We start from the raw sequence: 21,240 nt of genomic DNA, 5'->3' as shown, positions 1-21,240 counted from the left end.
CAAGTCAAATACAAATAAAAGAAAACAAAACAGTTCTGTATTATTGTATAGTAATTAGCTAAACTCCATAAACCTTAATCAGAGGAAGTAGTTCAACAATCAAGCCTAGCTAGACCGTCACAAAGACCACCGACCCTAAAAAACTACAAACGGATCAGTTCTGTTCACAACACAACACTCATTTTTGTCGAGTCTGAACAGATCTAAACAAAAACTGTTAGAAAAGTAGGAAAGAGTTGGTCACCCAAATTAAGCCACCTCTTACGTCCTCAATTCTTTATTTATACCCAAAGGCTCCACAATATCCAATCATACAAACAAAACGCAACAAGACCTAAACCAAAACAAACTCAAAGGATTCTTCTCTCCATACACAACTTCTCAAGAAAACATGAAAATAGGAATGAGTTTAGTGTGTCTTACAGTTTTTATGGCTGTGATGACTTCGACAAGGGTATCTGCTCAGTCAGGCTGCACAAACGTGTTGTTTAGCTTGTCGCCGTGTCTCAACTACATAACCGGAAACTCTACCTCTCCTTCTCAGCAGTGCTGTCGTCAGTTGGGTAGCGTAGTCCAGTCTTCTCCTGACTGTTTGTGTCAAGTCCTTAACGGTGGTGGCTCTCAGCTAGGTACCAATGTTAACCAAACACAAGCTCTTGGTCTGCCAAAGGCCTGTAATGTTCAGACTCCTCCAGTCAGTCGCTGTAGTACCGGTAAGAATTTCAAAACATCAGTTTCTGAAGATTGTTCCAATTTTCAAAGCTTGCGAATCTTAGCAGTATATGTTTTTGCAGGTGGTGGTGGTGGTTCTACTTCTGACTCTCCTGCAGAATCACCAAACTCTTCAGGTAACTGACTTAAAACATATGCAAGGAAGAAACACCAGTCTCAATATATTCTTTCTGTCATCTAATGCATCCATATCGCGAATTTATGTTAGGACCAGGAAATGGATCCAAAACCGTACCAGCAGGGAAAGGAGACGGACCATCGTCTGATGGGAGCTCTATCAAGCTCTCATTTCCTCTTCTTGCCTTCCTTTCCGCGGCTTCCTACATCGCAATCCTCTGAGTTACTGATTTTCCCCATCCATGTTTCTACTGAACCGATGAAGCTTTTGTGCCACTCAGATTGCATTCTTTATTTTTCCCTATTTATTCACATTTCGTTGTGATTTTGTGTGATGTATTTTATGCTCTGTAAATCCCTACTCTCCCTGTGATATTGCTTTGTTGTATCAACGGAGAGCATGTTGGATCTATTTACCTTTTACAATAAATATTACTTTCCAGAACACAGTGTGAAAAATAGAACATTAGCTCTCTCAACAAATATCACTAACTCAAGAACCAGAGATGATAGATGGAAACACATATCCCAAACTTGGCTTGAAATAAAAACATCCTATAAAGTATGACAGACTTTAGGCGGCAAGCAACGATCTAGCGTTAATTATGGAACATGAAAGCTAATGAGAGATGCACTTTTAAAGTTAGATATAAGAAGAACCAACCTTTAATCGTTGTATGCAATGGGAAGAAACAAACAGAAGACAGTCTATATCCATATCAGATCCGTGCACCAATTTGAGATCAATACTTCCTCTTCTGTTATGAACAAGAGCAAAAACATGTGAAATAATGCAGTACTTTTGTTTCCATACCTGAAACTTCAATTGGCAAGAACCATGGTTGGATCGTTAAGGTAAGACAATCTTCACAGCTCGAGCTAAATGGAAGTCAGGAACTCCCTCACCATCATTAAAGCTTAATTAAGAAACATCATCTGTAGAAGTTCAACCTGTAACAACAACATGATTGAAAGAGGATGACCATAAGGGCTTCTATTCTTCACATATTACCCCAATTTACAGTGCTTTGCAGGCTCTCTACCCTTCGCTAAGCTTTGGAGAAGGCAGTGAAAGTTTGAGACAGAAGGTAGAAAATGCAAACCGTAAAATACATTGATCTTAAATCACCTTCCAAAGCTAATGAACAGTTCCAGTTTACCATTAGAGACGTGAAAGAGAAAGCTAATGAAAATTTTCAAATTAGCATTAATAGACAACAATCACATTGCATAAAACTGTATTTACAATGTTATAGAAAGTAGTAAGATTATCAGATGAAAAGTGTGAAAAATGATACAGAAATAAATATTCTACAACAGTCTTGATACTAAGAATGTGACCGAGATCGCACAAACTCCTCGAGTTTTTCCCAGACTTCTAATGCAGCAGCCCTGTCATTATGTCTCTTATTCTTGCTAATCTGAAAACACAGAAGAAAGTTCCAAGATTCAGTAAATCATATCTATGGATGATAATTTTATCAGAAACAGCAGCATACTTTAAAGGGTAATAAATTTCTCACCGAGATGATCTTTACATTCCACTGCTTCACCGTCTTGGCTGATTCTATACTGTCATCTTCAAACCGCATGTAGAACCCAATGACTGCAAAGCATAGAAAACAAAATGTCAGCTTCAACTAAAAATTCTTTAACTATATTGAAGGTCAAGAAAACCAAAAGAATTGAATCATCATATTACTTACTCTTATTGAATATCTCAACGTGATCCTTGAAAGGCCAACCCTTGAACTGCCAATCCTTTCCCAATACAAAAACCGCAACAACACGATCCCAATCATCAGGCTTCAAAGCAGATGGCTTATCCCTAACTTCATAAGCAGTCACAACTCTCTCTCTATCTCGACTAAACTTCTTCTGAACCGTAATACAATCAGGCTTTAAACCCTTCATCTCCTTAGCCTTAACATCATTCTCTATAAAAACACCATCTTCAAGAAACTCCTTAACATTATATATAGTAATCAACGTCTGAAACGCACTCGGCACAAGGATAATAGGCACACCTTCACCAATCTTCCCAGCTTTAAAATGAAGCTTAGATTTAGGGTTAGCATCATAGCCATTATCATCTCCACCACCACTACTAAACCCTACAATACCTCTCTCTTCAGCACCCATTAACCTACTCTTAGCAACTAATCCATCTTTCCTCTGATGAGACTCAATCCTCTGTCTCTCTTCTTCCCTCTTGGTCGAATTCACCAACACACTATAAAAATCCCTGTTCTTACACTCAAGAATCGCGTCTCTGCTCTTCAACGGCCGCTCGTTGGATCGGATCAGCATAATGTAATCAACGTCCTCGCCGGATTTGCCGAAATCTTCAACCTCCATATCTTTAATCGCGCTCTCCCTCGAAACGAAAGCTGAGTTATCTTGATCTGGTCGATACTCTTCGTTCTGTTTCTGACTCTGCGCGTTCTGCTGCTGGAGGAGTAGGTAATCAATCGCGTCGGACGAAGCTACTTTACCGGTGAGGTAATCGAGGAGAGGTTTCCGATCTGGTAAAGTCACCGCCGGGACTGAGCTTTTGACGGTTGATTGCATGTACTCTCCGTGTTTTAGATGCTGATTCTTCACATAGTGGACTAATGCTTCAAGTGTGTAGAGAGTCCCACCTTTTGACCTGTACGCCGTCTCCGTCGCGCATGGGAACGAATATTCCGATCCGAATCTGTAATTGGCTCCGACTCGCTCGATTTTGTCAGCTTCTCCTCGGACTGTGAAATCTTTCAGCACTGATAACGGATCCATGGTTTCGGTTCAGAGATTGGTCTTTCAATTCGATCTTTAGGGTTTATGATGAAGCTACAAGGAGCTCTATGAGAGAGACTCAATTGAAGAAGAAGATGGTAAAAGATGAGGGTACATTGGTAATTTTCGCATAAACCCCGAGTCTTAAGACTAAAGGCCCAAAATCCAATAATGGGCCTGCTAAGCCCAATAGAATCATCTCTTTTCATGTAAATTATTTACATTTGTTGCGGTTAATTTACATAACCACCATAATGGAACCACCGAGAATCTTTCTCCGGCCGTTCAAAGTATCAGACGCTGAAGACGTCTTTAAATGGGCCGGTGACGATGACGTCACACGTTACCTTCGTTGGGACTCAGTTAAGACCTTAGAGGAAGCCGAACAACACATCTTGAACAAGGCCATACCACACCCGTGGCGCCGTTCCATTTCTCTCATCCAAGAAGGTCGCTCGATAGGTTACGTCTCTGTCAAGCCAGACTCTGGTGATGGTCGTTGCCGGGCTGACCTCGCTTACGCCTTGGCTAAAGAGTTTTGGGGGCGGGGGATAGCCACGGCGGCTGTGAGGATGGCGTTGGGACAAGCTTTTCAGGATTTTCCTGTGGTGGTGAGGCTACAAGCGGTGGTGGAGGTTGAGAACAAAGCGTCTCAGAGGGTTTTGGAGAAAGTTGGGTTTCGGAAAGAGGGTTTGCTTGAGAAGTATGGTTTTAGCAAAGGGGTGATCAAAGACATGTTTCTCTATAGTTTCGTTAAAGAATGATCATTGGTTTATGTGATGATAAACTGATAATTAACGGTATAATCCGGTTTTTACCGAGATGATACACAATTATAAGTCAAACATTTGGTTTACAAGACAAAGATGTTTACGGCAACAAATGATGGACGGCATGCCTTTTGTCTCCATGTTCTTTATCATGTATAAGTCGTGTCGTGTGTCTATGGTGACTCTTTAACTTATCTTTCTTAAATGTTTTTTCTTGTTTGGTTGCCTACGTGAAAAGATTGATGAAACTCTCTATAATGCTATTAATCTTAACGTCACTAATTTGGGGGGAACAAAAAAGTTACCGGAGGTTTTGTCTAAGGCAATAATACATTTTTTACTGTGTAGCTGAACAAAAATAGATTATGACAGTTCTAATTTTTTTCTCCACTGAATCTATACAAATACGTCACTGGCATGGCGGTATCTATTACAGAATAGCAAATATTCGGCATTATACATGTCGGATGCATTATACACTATATACATTAAAAACAAAAAAAAACAGTGTATATTTGGAACGTCAGAGTTGGTCCATGTATTTAATTATACATTTATACTGTAAGAAATACGAAAAACAAAAAAAAGAGTGTGTGAAAGTCTTTGAGAAGTAGCAAGGAGCACGCATGCGTCTTGAACAGAAGTCACGTATAGTGTCGTCAAAATCATATTGATATATGTTATTACATTTCTTGTCCTATCAAATCTTAAATGTGTCAAAACTTATATCATATTCAACTACTTCTATATACGTACTGTACATAATAAATCTTTGATCTTACATATACCATCCTTAAACTTTGCATAAATCGAACATATGCGTTGGCTAGTGGTGACACGAGGTTTTGTAGAAAGTTATCGACTGGTGATATAGTTTGTTAATTACGAAGATTAATATTTGTATTTCTTAGTTTGTGATGTTTAAATTTCATAATGATCGGATAGAAACAAGAAATGAGGACTAAAGTTACTACTTAATGGCATGCTAACTATACCAATTGTTTTTTATACAGTATTGTAAAGAAACGTCAACTTAATTGTAAGAAAAAAAAACACAGGATTCGTGCTTCTTATATTGTTGGTATGATGTAGGATTCAAGACTTAGTCAGTTTATAATTTGGAATTGATATAAATGTCATTATGTATTGGTTGGCAAGGGTTTTTCTTTGCCTAAGATTTTAGTCCGTTTATAGTTAAGATCTAAAATTAAAAAAGAAAAACGAAATAATTAGTCATTTTCTTGATTTCTGCTTGTCATTTCAAAATAAACTCTCATGTTAATTTGAAATTAAAAAGTCAAGAAACTTTAATTAGAACACCGATACTGAAAAGCTGATGGACACGCCACAAACACATCACAACTTTAATTGTGTAACTAACGCACTTGTTCTTTATTTTATTTCCAACATCAATATTAATAAGTTCTAACCAAAGTAAAACCCAACAAACCCACCTCTTAATCAACGAGTAAATCCAAAATCTTAATTGGAAAATTGTATTCATCGTGTGTGGTCACGCCTCTTCCATAAACCATTATTACCTCTCTTATTATTATTTTTTACTTTCTTCTGCGTAAAAGATAGATGATGCGACATGAAGCAGTGAATGCGTGATGTGAGCTTATATGGTCCCTTAACTCACTCGACGTGTGGAGGCCAACTCTTAGTGCTTTCAGAGGGGTTATATATGAACCTATATTTTATAATTCTTAAAAGAGTGGGCTCCTTTTTCCTGACAGCAACAGAGAAATTAGATTCTGATCTCACGGACGGTCACGATGATATGATGGATTGTGTTCACGAGCCCATGACACGACTCATGATGCTTCATCAGTTCTCCACTGTGAGTGACTTCACACACTATTATAGTCAAAGTTTATGATGATCAAGTTTACAAAAAAAAACATTGCTTAAACCTATTCTTGATTTCCTGTCCCTCAACTGTGATTGGTATCGAATAGTTTATATTTTTTTCCATTAAGTTGTTATAATGGAAAACAGTCACAACACACACAAAAATGCAAGTAAACAGTAATCAAATCCATAAAAGGTAATTGAAACGTTTAGGCAAATGTAGAAATTTTTGTGTTTAAAAATTATGAAAGTGTAGTAATGTTTACAATGGTTTGGATAAAGTATACGGAATCACAACTCATTAGAACAGCTTGTCAAAAAAAATAAGATCGCAACTTTGATTAATAACACAATTTAAGGCGTTCAAAAGTGAACCCATTTCTTGATTTTTAATCGAATGAATGGAACGGATGGAAGATCCAACCAACATGCATATGCATGTTTACATCAGTATTTTTGGATCCGAAAGAATGAATTATTTATTTTACTACAGTAATCCTTCGGATTGAGCAACCAACCATAGTGTGATGTTTGATTGAAGAGAAAATGATACTTTCTATTTTATATTCAAAATAGTATTTTTCTGTTTTACAAAGAGTGTGACTTTGACACATTTCACGTAAATTAAAAAAACATTAGAATATACATATATGCCCTTAATTAATAAGTGTTTGATAGGTTAATTTAGTTATAAATTAAAGATAAAACTAAGAAATCTAAAGTAAAAAATGCATTGGAAATATAAAATGATGCATTGGAAATGTAAAATAATATTTTTTGTAAAACAAAAATAAAACTCTAAACTGACATTATTTGTGAAACAGAGGGAGTATATACAAGTGTTTTGTACAATTTTTTGTAAGTACTTTTAATCACCGAAAAAATAAATTACTATTCCCTCTATTTTAAATTAAATATATTTTTATTTAAAGATTATTTTGGATTTTTGATAAGTATTACTTTATATTTTCAATGTAAAATTTGTATAAAATAACTAATTCAGTCTAAAATACGTAGAAAATATCCGAAAGCAATTTGAATTTAAAAGTATTAAAAAACTTAAACATATTTTATAAGTTTGTGTGAAAATATAAAAAATGATACCTATTATGAAAGAGAGAGTGAGAGAGTAGTCAAATAAAAAATGGCTAAAATAACAAAAAGTAATGCGTTACTAGTATATTAACAATAGGTTATATACGAATTTTGATTGTACCACTAGTTTGGTTTAAAGTAACGTTAATTTTTTACTTCGTGTTATACATATATAGCAAGTGTGTGTAGTGTCCACCCAAAGAGACTAGCCAGCTATGAAAGCAAAAGAGATATTCAGTTAAGATTGTGAAATATATTCGTTACGTATGATCGTATCTCATTCCATTTCGATTCTGAGCGACCAAGTCCACTCCCCACCCACACTCCCATGCTAACAATATAGTCATCATCACCACGACGTACCATAAAATCATTACACAAAGAAATTTTGTCATATAATGATCGTAAAGTATTATTGTATCTATAATAAAGATAACCAAAAGTTCTCGTAATCATCATCTCGGTTTGTCTCCCGTAGAGAAAACTACTTGCGTGTTTATATGAGTTACCTAATTACTCCTCTTTCTTGTTACAAATTGGTAACTTGAGAAGCCGTGGAAAGATTAAACTTAACTCTTAAAAGATATGATAAAACCATCTCAAAAGCCTTGTACTAAATCTAAAATCATTGTTTTGGGTAATTTCTTATTCGTTTTCGTTTTCGTTTTCTGCTTCATTTTTGTTTTAATTAAAACATGATTTTATAAACCAAAGCTCTCTCGTTTCTGTCTCATCCCTAACTTTACATGAACTGTGAACTAGAATGAGATTTTTTATTTCCACATTTGCATCTCCCAAAAACGTGTCTTGAATACCTTTGTCATTCCCACCTTCTAATTATGTAGTGTTGTTACCTAACAGGCTTAACAGTGATAGACAATTACGTGAGAAGGTACATATATGCAGCCTAAATTAAATGGCATGCAAGACGTAAACAACTTTGCGAACTTGTGCTATTTAAAACGTTTTAAATAGTATATATATAGTGAATTCCTAATCAAACTACGAAAGATTATATCATATACTTCTTATATCATCCATATATCTTATATTATTATTATTATCCCCTAAACGTTTTGTGTTATACTCCATTCCAATTCCATTGATAGATTACTCGTAACCCGCAAATGCAACATACACGAGTGTAACCAACAGCTTTTTTCTCTTTTTGACAACATAATAGTAAGTTCTATTTCCAACTTGTTTATCATTAAATTGCTAAAGTTTCCGTTTTCTATACAATAAATTAAAAAGAAAAAAAAGAATATAGAAAGAAAACTAAAAGAAAAATCCAAAAGAAAATATAAAAGACGAAAGGGTCAGTAGAAAACGACGTGAGTGGTTCCTTGGCATACCCAAAAGCAAAAAAAACAATAAATCAGAAAAGAATAAAAGACAAATACACATAAAAAAAGTAAATAATCGAATTTAGGTAGTTCCACTGCTAAATAAAAAAAAAAAGCTTCGAGTGGTTTTACATCTTTACCCACTGATTCTTCAAAAGAATCTCTCACTCTCTATATATGATTACTTATACACAGAATTATACAGACTGATGTAAATGCAAAACTGTGTGTATATTAATTAGTATATATATATATATATTATTAATTTCATACAAAGAGAGCTAAGTAAGTGGGTGAGTGTGTCTCTTTAGTGCTCTCTCTGTTTCTTCTGCTATGAAACTTCATGGCGAATTTTGAGGATATGGTAGAGAAGAGAATCAGTGGGGCTGCTGTTTTATAATTTTCTTCTTTTCTCAGTTCATCGAAACTATAACCCCACTACTCCAACAACACAAACCCACACACACACACACACACACACACACAAAAAAAAATAGTATTAAAAAGCAAACAAAATTACAAAAACAAACGGATCAAAATTCTTTTTTTTTTTTTTGTTAAAAAATAGTTTTTTTAAAGCTTTAACCATTTGATCAAGCAGCCTTATTCAAATAAAAGATTGTAGGTGGACTCGAACTCGAAACATCGTAGTGGCAGACATCAAAGCATAACCAACTACGCTAGGTAGATTTATTAAAGTAAAGAAAAAATTCTTGCTTTCGTTTGTTTGTTTCTTCTTATTCTTTCTCCAATCTCTAGTGTAACGTTTAATGTTGTTACACACTTGAGAAAATTAAAAACAAAAAGAAAAATTTAGCAAGAAAGTGCGAGAAACTCGGGAGTTACAAACAATTATAAAAATCTTTTCAGTTACTTTTTTCTTTTTTTTTATAATAATTTTTTCTTTCTGATTTTAGTTTCTCTTTGTGACACTTTCATTTTCTTACCAAATCATGGAGGCAACAGAATTGCATTAAGCTTCATCTTTCTCTGATAAAAACTTCCACAATCTTCCAGGTTAGTTCAATTCAGTTCAAAAGTTATGTTCTTTTGCTTAGTTGAGTTACAAAGTTATGGTTTTTATTTGCATAATTGAGTTATGAAGTTATGATTTTTTGTTTGCATAATTGAGTTATGCTTAGTGAGTTACAAAATTATGATTATTCTGCTTAATTGAGTTATAAAGTTATGACTTTTATGCTTAATTGAGTTATAAAGTTGTGATTTTTATGCTTAATTGAGTTACAAAAATTATGATTTTTATGCTTAATTGAGTTATAAAGTTGTGATTTTTTGTTGTTGTTGATGTTGTGTGGTGTAATTGAGAAGTGAGTTATGCTAAAGAAGAGATCAAGAAGCAAGCAAGCTTTAATGGCGGAAACAAACCAGAACCAGACACATCAAAAACAGAGTAAACCGACGCCGTTTCCAAGGCTCTTCACAGCTTTCAGTAGCTTCAAAAGCTTCACTGAAAACGACGCTGTCGCGAGCCCGACTTCGATCCTCGACACCAAACCTTTCTCCGTTCTGAAAAACCCGTTCGGATCCGACAACCCGAAACTCCAAGAAACCCATCTCAAACCCGAACCCAGAAGAATCGGACTCGCCATCGTCGACTCTCTCATCCAAGACGAAAACTCCGAACCCGGATCCGGAACAATCCTATTCGGGTCACAGCTTCGGATCCGGGTCCCGGATGATTCTCCACGCTCCTCGTCGGACTTCGGGATCAACACGAGGAACACTCAACCGGAGTCGACAACGAAGAAACCAACTTCCGGGTCGCCCCGGATATTCTCCGGCTACTTCTCCGCCAGCGATATGGAGCTATCTGAGGATTACACATGCGTGACGTGTCACGGGCCTAACCCGAGAACCATTCATATATTCGATAACTGCATCGTGGAGAGCCAACCGGGCGTCGTGTTCTTTCGGAGCTCCGACCCGGTTAACGAATCGGATTCGGATTGTTCCCCACCCGACAGCTTTCTCAGTAGTTGCTGTAACTGTAAGAAGAGTCTTGGTCCTCGTGATGACATTTTCATGTACAGGTTTGGTTTGGCCTTTTCACTATATTTTTTGTTTTTTAACATAACAAATTATGTAAAATTTTGGTTGGCTAATTAATTTGGTGATTTTGATGATTTCAATTGCAGGGGAGATAGAGCCTTCTGTAGCAGTGAGTGCAGAGCCTTGGAGATGATGTCTGATGAAAATGATAATTAAATATTTTTTTTTTAAAAAGAAAGAGTATGATAATAATGAGTAATGACTAATAATCAATAAACTGTTTAGATATGAATTTTCAATTTTGTTTAGTTGCGTTTTTTTTTTTTTGGTTTTGTTGGGAGCAGAGAGAGTTTGGTATCTTCATTGTATCTATGTGTATTATGTTTCTACATGCATAATCATATACTTTAATAATAACAGTAGAGATCACAATTATTAATGTAGCAAGTTCCATCTGAGATGTGTTAAGACAGAAAACTCTAAACATGAGCTTAGCTTAAATTTTTATAGAGGTTTTGAATATCATGAATCTTTTTTTGCTGCACTCCATACTAATACTTGTGGCTATTGGCTAATATCACAAAATAGGATACGAATCTAATTAACACATGAAATGAAAAATTCAAATGTAAAAGACAGTTGCAAAGATATGTCGTTCTTGATCGTGAAGCTCTACATGTATATGTGTCTTTCACCTTCTTTTTTTGTCTGTTCTTTCTCTAATTGACAATAATTGTTATCACCAATATATAAAATAGCCTTTCATCTTAGTATTTGATACATCAAAATCCTGATAACTTAACAGTCTTTCTTGACTATCTTAAGTGAACACTAGTAAAAACCGTTTATATAGTTACGGGTACCTGTTACTGAAAGAATTGTAGCAAACTATAGCTACATAATGTGACCAATTAGTGACAAATGATGAGGTTATTTAATTTGTAACTACTTATACACTTTCTCTCGTTTTACAGAAAAGTTTTTACTGGGATGATGCAGTTGGCGGAGAAGTATATCATTTGTGGTATCATGTTCTTGGTGGCCGCCTTAGAGACATGATCTCGAAGGCCAAAGTTTCTAGTAATAAACCAGAATAGATAAGTGGGGATATCTGGGAGATGATGCAGGAGTATTGGGGGGCACAGACGCATCTAGGAAGAAGAGCAAGATAGCTTCAGAGAATCGCTTGTCTTCTCGTGATGGTTTTGGTCCACACGCTCACACCTCTAGATCACGTTCATACGACCAGCTCCGAGAATTAATTGTAACTTTTCTGATGACCCTGATTTTATTATGTTTGAAAGATATTTGTAAACGAAGTTGTAATGTTATTTAACTATGTTTGTTTCCGTTCTAGCGACAAAAAGAAGGAATCTTGCCTTCAATGCGTCGAATTCTTAGAGAGACTCACCTCAAAGCTGATGGCTTTTATGTGGATGATAGGGCGAGGTCGATTGAAGAAGAGATCCAAAGAGAGATTGATGTAGTCTCTCAACCCTCAGATGGAGCCTCACAAGGAGGTTCCTCTGCCACAGGGTTGACTCGGCTTCAAGAGGATGAACTGTTCTATAAGGTAACATGATCACCTATGATATATATTTGGATCAGTTTCGAACTTACTCTAAGATTTGGATTTATATTTGTCTTACATATTCTATTGTTCATCTATTATGAACATGTATGATTTACTACTTTTGTTGTCTACACTGTTTGATAACATATACATATTCGCTTGTTTGCTCAAGTTACAAATGGGTGTTTATGAGACACATATTGATGTTATGAGATCAGATATTAACAACACTTTTTTTATTAGGTAGTACCATCTCAGAATGGGAGGATCTTCGGTCTCGGAGGCAGAAACTACATCCGTGAGCGTGGAGAAAGCTCAGCTAGTGCAGTGGAAAGGATCTCTCTTGAACGTCAACTCACATCCCTTCAAGAGCAGCTGGCTAATGTTGTGGAATTTATGAAGCAATATATGCCTGAAGGTGGCTCACACTCTTTCCCATCGGTTCAACCAACTAATAGTACAGGTGCATCAGTGACCAGCCCAACTCAAGCCAACAACAGGGACAACCGAGATGCCAATCCTGAAGATGCTGACATCCATCTCAGTCATCCCACTAATGTGCCTGATGAGACTCATGAGCCAGAAGACGATGACGGTGATGCATTTCAAGGTAGTGCCATCATCTGATGAACACTCAATATCAGCTTTCTTTAACCCCTGCTCGTTTGTTTTAATACTCTGAGCAGAGTCTTTTGGTTTATATCTTTGTTATGTATTGTCGTCTAAAATCTGCTTTCTATTTCGGTTTAAAACTCTGATTTGTAGTTTTTTGCTTAAAATTCTGCTCTGTAGTCTTTTGTCTGCTGGTAAAACGTTGTATCACTTCCTGTATGTACCTTTGTATCTTATTTGTACTTTTGTTTTCCATTTGGCGCAACACATAAAACCTTACATCAGAAGGCAACAACTTCCGTAACAAAATAACATTTCAAATAAGATACGCATAACGGAACAATCAGATAGCTACGAGACGATTACGTTGCAACTTTGTTACAACTCTTTTTTACAACACGTAGCTAATTAGTTATTGTTTATATTGTAATCAGTCAAAATTAATTTGTTACAGTAACGCGTAGCTAACTCTTACGGAATATCCGAAGCTAACTGTGAAAACTCTGCGACAAACACCTTTTCCCAATTAGTGACAAGTTAATGACAACCACCCTTGAATTTTGTTGTGAATATGTAGCCACAACATTTTTGTCACGTTTTGTAACTATTTGCTATTAATACGTTGGACGTCAATTGTCTCAAACCGGCGTTGATAACCGTATCAATTAGTAGCAGGCTTTTCACAATTTCGGCTGTCTCTAATGCATAGCAATTTGCGACGAATTGCGATGAAGGGGTCAGTTTGTGACGAGTAAATCTATACTAATAAAAAGTAGGAGCTATAAGCTCCTAAGGCCGTCCACATAAGATTTTAAACAACCAATAGAAATTTGACATATCACTTATTAACATTTTATACAATTTCCAGAATTTTCTTTATTAAGAATTATTTTAAACAACCTATTATGATTTGACATATTATTCATTAACATTTTTTAACTTTACAGAATTTTTTAGAAAAAAGAAAATTTTAAATTTATGGAAATCAAAGAACTAAGCATAATATCCCACATCGGCTATAAATTTTTTAGACAATGGTTCAGAACCAGTATAAATAAGATTAATATGCTTCCAACAACGAATGAGCAGGAAAACTAGATTTATCAGGCGTTCAAGTTTAAAAGTTTTATTTGGTTTGATCTGGTTTTTTATTTGATCAAATTAAAATTAAACAGTTTCAAAAAAATATTATAATATTTAAAAATTTTAAGAGTTTAAATATTATAAATATTGAAACTTTTAAAAGATCTTAGCTTTTAAAAAGTTTTTAAATATTATAAGTTTTAAATTTTAAAAGTTTAAAATATTATAAATATTGAAACAATTTAAAAGGTTCAAATTTTATATTTCGAGACCTTTTAAAAGTTTAAAATATTATAAATATTGATGCAAAACATAAATTATCTTATTTATCTACATTTGTGCTTTTTATTTATTATGACCTGTAAAACATATTTTTGTGTATGATTTTATAGATGAGTTGATATTCTTTCATTAACTTTTTATTTTTGGGTCTAAGGAAGAAGGATTGACATCGCAAGACCTTAATTTGATGTTTGAGTCAAATTTTGAGGTTTAAAGAAGAAAGATGGACGACAAACACACATGTTTTATTAGCTATATATAGGCATGACCAGGGTTACAGTTGTCACGGTTAAGGTTTATTAACCATCGGTTATGGTTAGAAATTTTTGTAACTTTAACCAGAACCGTTGAATAAACGGTTAAACGGTTACGGTTCAAGCGGTTATTGTTATATACGGTTATGGTTATTTGATAATATGATATGGTTGATATTATTTGATGATACAATATAATTGATATTATTTATTTATAATTAATATGTTCTTATAGTGTACTTATATTTCTATATATCATATGATTCATATTAAATAAATAATTAGTAGTATATTTTATTATTTTTTTAAAATATTATAAACCAAGTAAGGATTTTGGTTTGAGAAGTTTCTAAACGCGTGGATCTAAAACCAAATAAGTATATGGATAAATTTGTCAATAATTGGGTGCATGTGTTGACTATGCTGGTAATCATGAATTTCACAAATTTTATGAGAAAATAAATTATTTTGTTTTTAGAGTTTGATGAGTTAATAAGTTGTGTGGTAGTCTAAAAAAAAAGGTTTTCAGTGGAATAATGTGAAGAAGTTGACGAGGAAGAAGAAGAAAAAGAGTATAACGAATAACCAAACGGTAAAAGTTACGATGACAATTAACACAAAATTTGACAATGAAAATGACAAGAAAGAATATGAAAAATAAGAAAACATTGAATAAAAAACACGAAAACATAGGGGTAGCGATCAATTAAATATGAAAACGAGTTAAATTCATGATTATAAAATTGTTTCGTTTTTCTGATGGTCAAAGAAAATGATTTAGGATATGTGAGGTCATCAGTTTGATTTGCCTCGCCTGTACGTCAAGTTAAATTTATGATTTTTTTATCAAATTTGATTTTATAACACAACTGATTTTTTATATTTTAAAAAATTATGTATCTGAAATTTATTTATTTTTCTTAGTACTAATTTTAATTTTTTTTATGAGATAATATTTTATTACCATAATCAATCATATATAATTTTTATCAAAATATATCAAATAAACCGTAAGGGTTCAAAACTTAGTAATTGTAAAAGTTGATGAGTTTTGACTGTTGAAATATGACTGAATTATTTGAATTTTGTACTTTAAGACAATTAATAAAAGAAAGAAATTGAAGTAAGTGATTTAAATCTTATATATACCACAATCACATGGTATATAAAACAAATTGTACAAGAATTATTGGAACCGTATAGTTTTTTTTTTGTTGACAACATTTTGAATTATTGAAAACAAATTGTACAAGAATATATAACAACAGAACGCTGAAGTTTTCTTTTACTTTTTTTTCTTCCAAGAAATGATATAGATTAGTGAACTTAACCATTGAAAGTATTTTTAGTCAAACAACTGTGTACGTACTTTATTTTATTAAAAAAAAAAAAAAAGTAAAGTTGAAGTTAGTTCACAAAAAGAAGAAAGAAGAATTTAAAATTAAGAAGTCCAAGCCCGTTAAGGATCAGGGTACTACCAATTACCATTCTGGATCAGGGACCAAATTATGATTGGCTAAATTTATTAAAGTAAAGCCCGAGCCATTATTAAACCGAATAGTGGTTGAATAATGGTTTTACACTTGTTGGTCTGGTTTAATCCGCGAACAAACCGTACTAAAACCGAATCTGAATACGAGTATTGTTGACTAAACTACACACTGACAACTATATAATGTTAATATGAAACCATACTAATTTTACATCTACACATGTACATGATGATACAGCTAATCTGCGGCCTCCTCCTTTGGGAATGGTAGTAGCATGATAATATACAATGTTTTTTTTATTTGTAACTATTTGAAGCTAAGCAATTTGTATGGTTACTACTGGCACTTCCTTTATTATGTTTCCATGCACTATATTAGTATTATCTACACACAGACACAAATAACACTTGTTAGTTGTTATAAGTTTAAGATGAGTTACAAGTTGAGGCTCCCGCAAGTTCGCAACGTCGGACCCATGAGTCTTACAAAATCCAACTTTGAAGTCAGCATATATATGGTCCTACGAGTGGCCGCTTGATTGGTTGAGACACGTTGTGGGCCAGATAAATCCTTTGTTTGACAATTTTATTTTGAGGTTGGTAATACATTTTCATTACTATTCCGATGAACAATCCACTTGGTAGAAACTAGAAACTAGATAAGATTTATCATGTAATATCTTACAAATGATACACAAAATCTGCGGCCTCCTACCTTGACCCTCGCAAACCTCTAATACCTTGCCCCTCGCAAACCTCTAAAGATTCTCCGTCTTATTTTAACTCATTTTCATTATAATCTTCGACTATATATGCATATGGTCCTACGGATGTAGATTAGTTAATTTGACCTATATCATTTTACTTCCCGTCCATAAAATCTTCAAATTAATGAAAGTTTGTTTAACCCCGAGGAAGTATAAAATGTCGCAGAGAGATCTGTAGATTAGAGTTTACAAAAGCGATTTCATTTTTTATATAGTATTACTATTATCAGGTTATACTATATAAAATTTTGATTAATCCTAAGCAAACATCGGCTATTCAAGTGAAAATTTGCATATTACGTATTTTGAATGGACGATACCATATTTTGTAAGCATTTCAAATAAGTTTAAATAAAGAAACTCGAGGGTTCGAGCACATAAGACATACAAACAAAGACAAACCCACATGTAAACATGTATGTTACACGTGAATTTTTTTTTGGTTGTCACTTAACATGCGACCTTTAACTGAATCTTCTACTTCATTAAAATGAACAAAAAGAAAAGGAAATCAATATGGTTCCAATTAGTTTTGTTTGTTTGTTTGTTTTTTTTTTAATCGTGTTAAGATGATCTCAATTAGTTAAATAAGTAAACACTTCTGTACTCCGCTAATTTTGTCAAAGCTCCAATCAAAGCACATGCATGCTTATGCGTGAACTGTTTGATATATGTTTGATCATTTGTACACAATTAGTAAACCTAACGCAAACATATATACACATATATACCTACGTAGGAAAGATGTAGGTCACCTGACCCTGGGTAAACTAATTAAATAGTTGTTTTTACATATAATTCTACAAAGTTTCAGTTGCACAGATGGTAAATTCTTTAGTGTTGACCTCTCCAAACCAGGGTTCAAACCACCAATGACACAAATAATTTTTTTGTTCTGAAATTGATCTCCCTAAATTTATTTTCTGGGTCCGCCACTGCATATATATAACTAGGAGAATAAGAGGATATCCCCAATTACTGAAAAGTAAGAGTCATAAAACATCAAATTAGTTTCAGTCATGCATAAAAATTGAAAAATTCTAATGAAATGAAACAAAAAGAGACTTCTTATATATCTTACATAATGGGACAAAGGGATATGTATGTTATTTTACCATTGTTTGTTTGTTATAAAGATATCCCACAATGACAATGTTATTAATTATTATCCATTTTAGGACATACATGAATGAGACATGTGATAGGTAGGACAAGCGCACTGCAAGGTCGAGAGAGGTTGAACAGAACCCAACGAGACATATAAAACCTGTTCTTGTATCCACCAATCAATTCTTCTACTAATACCATTTGTCTTTATGTCTCAAGTTTTTACTTGTCACACACAAGTATGATCAGTTCTATGGTAATCCTTCTATTTTATTATTTTAATTATCTAGTTGGGTTTATTATATAGGTACCCCCACATGCATATAGGTATGGCTCTTTAATATGCACACATCGTTGGTCTCATATGCACACATGGCAACTATTGCTGACTCTTGTTTCATTCACAAGATTCATAATATATTCGCTTATAATTGGTTGTAATTCATGGTAAACAGGATAACATACATACACAAACAGTGTAACATTAAACCCAAAAAAAAAGTCAACAGTGAAGAATCGATTATGGGTGAGGATCAAACGATCAGTGTGGAATAAATTTGTTTGAGGGAAAAGTTGACGGACATATGGTTCTATGCTCCAATACAATTTTTTTGCAAAAGAGAGAAAAAAAAAAGTGTACAGTATGTAACATGCTACTATAGTGAACTGATTTTGATTTTTGTTTGTTAATGTAATCAATATGACTTTACTAGGCCATCATTTATCTTGGCCAAAGTTATAATCATTTGCAATCTTTTCAATTCTTTAATTATTTTTTCTTCAATTATTGAGATTGATCATACTATTAAGTTTTAGGAGAATATATGTAAGAAAGACCAACTTGGCCAAGGCAGACAACTATGTTATATGGTAGTGTATACTAAGGCCTTGATTGGAAGAGCATATGAAGAACCTTTTTTAATTTTATCATCCAATCAACATTTATTAGGAGAACATATAAGGGATCATTTAGAAGCTACATATGCTCTCATATGCTCTCTTCCTATATGCTCTCATTTGAAGCATTTCCCAAGCATTTAACTCTAAAATATAAATATATATTAAATTAATTTTAAATAATTAATTGATTTTGTAAAAATAGAAAATTATGATTTTATAAAAGATAAATTTATTTGTTATAAGATAATATATATGAGAAACTACTTAATGTTATTATTAAAAATAATATAATAATTTATTTAATATATTAAAATATTAATGTGGATATAACGTTTATAATATATATTTTTGTTTTATTTTAGTTTAATGTGTTATATTATATATATATTAAAAAGTTATTGAAATTAAAAATGTAAATATAGATATAAACTTTTATAAAAAATTATAATATATATTAATTATTTGTAATTAATGTGTAACATTATAAATATATATAATTAAAAATTATTACATTACACATTTATATATATAACAATTTATAAAATTGATTAAATATAAAATATATTTTTTAAAAATTATATAGCAATGAATGATAATTAATTTTTTTAATGAAACACATTTAAATTATATATTTTTAATTAATATCATATATTTAATATAAATATAATATCTAATATTCCACTGCTATACCAATCAACTAAATGTGTTATATTAATCAGAACATACAATATAGACTGTATAATGCTAATGCTATAGTATATGTGGTTCCAATCAAGCCCTAAATGTAGTGGATGAGAATTAATCATTATATGACTCACGTTGAGTGGTTGATTGAATGCGTGAAGTTTGAAAGTTTAATTTAGTCAACTGAATACTAATGATGTTCTTAATTATGAACAGATTTAAAATATTGGGGCCATTTTGGAAAAAGAAAATCTTATGCCAGATACTCGTAATCCAATTAAGTTGATTTATGTTGCCACCACAACCAATCCCATTATAGATTGCTTTGATTAGCTCCAACCCTTCTCGTCAACAAATTGTTGTGTGCATTTGGCTGGCTTAATATAGAAATCAGTTGTTGTTATCATCATAAACCCACGTTTTCACTGAACTTACATGTTAACGCTTCCGTTTTTAGAAGTGCAAGCAGCAACATATAAGTTCTATGCTAAAGTAGAATTTTCATAGAATCTATAGCATGTTTATTGAACTATGTGCGATATATGTTGCCGCTTGTACTTAGTTTCATCCTGGACGAAAATAACCAGTATAGTTACAAATCATTGTTGCATTTTTACTTGCTAAAAGGTTCTTTTTTTCTGAAAAAATATTACTACTAAAAGGTTCTAAACTGTCAATTCGTGACATTGTAAAATCCATTTTATGAGTCAACCATGGATAATTTTCATAGCTTTTAATTAGCTAGATTTCATAGCTTTTAATTAGCTAGATATTACAAAAACGTCTTTGTTAACGATCAATTACTAATATTCCCTTTTTGTTAGGCGTGTGAAGTAAAACTCCTATAGACCGATATGATTATTATGTATATTGAAATAATAGTTAGTGACATGATTCTTGAAAGTAACTCGAAACCAAACCCACACGAGACATGGCTACAGATATGTAAAATTTATCCACATAATCATTGGTGGTATACTTTTCCTTCAAGTGATGTAAGAGCAAACCATTGACAAAGAAATCAATGAAGAAAAAGAGAGACAAAAGTCCAAGCATGGGGGCAAAAAATGACTACATGATGCAAAACTAATGTTTTGTTAATTACATTTACAGTCCACACCATTTACGATTTCTAGCGAGAACGCAAATGCATGACCCACTTACTCGTAGCTGAACTCACAACCTAATATTGAAGAGTGTTTAACTCGCTGCTTGAAACAAAACATCTTCATAGAGGCTAGAGCTTCCCACTATCCGATCCTAGTCACTCGCGGGTTCGCTACTATATAGTGATTGCACTGAGCATTTATATTTTCAGTTCTATTCGTTTCTTTGTAAGGCTAATCCATTGATGATCGTGAACATTAAATGATTGTATCCATCTTTATTTTAGGCTAGCTTACATATTATGGCTATTAATTATTTTATTTGCCATCTGTTTAAGTCAAAACCTAGCTTATTATTAGGGTTGGAATGAGAGACATTTAGGAAGAAATCATATAAAATGTTATAGTCTCTTGAACTATACTGAGAGAATATACGGATTTAAACTCAAAAAATATTGATACTAGGATTTTTGTGTCTCCTAGTAGGCTCAATTAACCTTATGTAATTATAATACTTAAGGTGTCAATCCAAATGGGATGTTGCTAACAATCAAAATGCGATCAAGCAATCACAAGTCAAGCCAATTCAAAAAGAGTGTTTTTCTAACAATCCTAGAATGGTCAAAATGCAAAAACGGAAACGAGTTTAAGCATGAACTAAGAAGCAAGAAACGAAAC

At 33.2% G+C, this 21,240-nt stretch overlaps 3 protein-coding genes across 7 annotated transcripts; 2 read left to right on the top strand and 1 right to left on the bottom strand.

Moving 5' to 3' along the window:
- The first annotated feature begins 80 nt into the window (after positions 1-80).
- On the top strand, positions 81-1,294 carry LOC104766157 (non-specific lipid transfer protein GPI-anchored 5). Its single transcript, XM_010489991.2, has 3 exons — positions 81-713; positions 795-848; positions 941-1,294. The coding sequence occupies exons 1-3, from the start codon at positions 392-394 to the stop codon at positions 1,069-1,071; spliced, it is 507 nt and encodes a 168-aa protein (XP_010488293.1). The 5' UTR covers positions 81-391; the 3' UTR covers positions 1,072-1,294.
- A 739-nt stretch (positions 1,295-2,033) lies between these two features.
- On the bottom strand, positions 2,034-4,514 carry LOC104766155 (protein CDC73 homolog). The gene is made up of 3 exons (XM_087503151.1): positions 2,556-4,514; positions 2,373-2,455; positions 2,034-2,270 (listed from the first exon to the last, which is right to left on the bottom strand). Exons 1-3 carry the CDS (start codon positions 3,625-3,627, stop codon positions 2,178-2,180), a joined length of 1,248 nt encoding a protein of 415 aa, XP_087359277.1. The 5' UTR covers positions 3,628-4,514; the 3' UTR covers positions 2,034-2,177.
- A 4,370-nt stretch (positions 4,515-8,884) lies between these two features.
- On the top strand, positions 8,885-11,141 carry LOC104766154 (FCS-Like Zinc finger 8). 5 transcript variants are annotated; one of them, XM_010489987.3, is made up of 4 exons: positions 8,885-9,376; positions 9,652-9,709; positions 10,022-10,743; positions 10,849-11,141. In XM_010489987.3, the coding sequence occupies exons 3-4, from the start codon at positions 10,028-10,030 to the stop codon at positions 10,916-10,918; spliced, it is 786 nt and encodes a 261-aa protein (XP_010488289.2). In that variant the 5' UTR covers positions 8,885-9,376; positions 9,652-9,709; positions 10,022-10,027; the 3' UTR covers positions 10,919-11,141. The 5 variants fall into 5 exon arrangements, with proteins under 5 accessions (XP_010488289.2, XP_010488287.2, XP_087358664.1 ...); XM_010489985.3 differs by having other exon boundaries at positions 8,901-9,376; positions 9,643-9,709; XM_087502538.1 differs by having other exon boundaries at positions 8,901-9,376; positions 9,610-9,709.
- Positions 11,142-21,240: the final 10,099 nt, after the last annotated feature.

This window comes from Camelina sativa, chromosome 19 (genome assembly GCF_030686135.1).
Source record: "Camelina sativa cultivar CO46 ecotype springtype chromosome 19, ASM3068613v1".
NCBI lineage: Eukaryota > Viridiplantae > Streptophyta > Magnoliopsida > Brassicales > Brassicaceae > Camelina > Camelina sativa.
The sequence above is the reverse complement of the archived record's forward strand: the minus strand, read 5'-3'. Positions and strand labels throughout refer to the sequence as shown.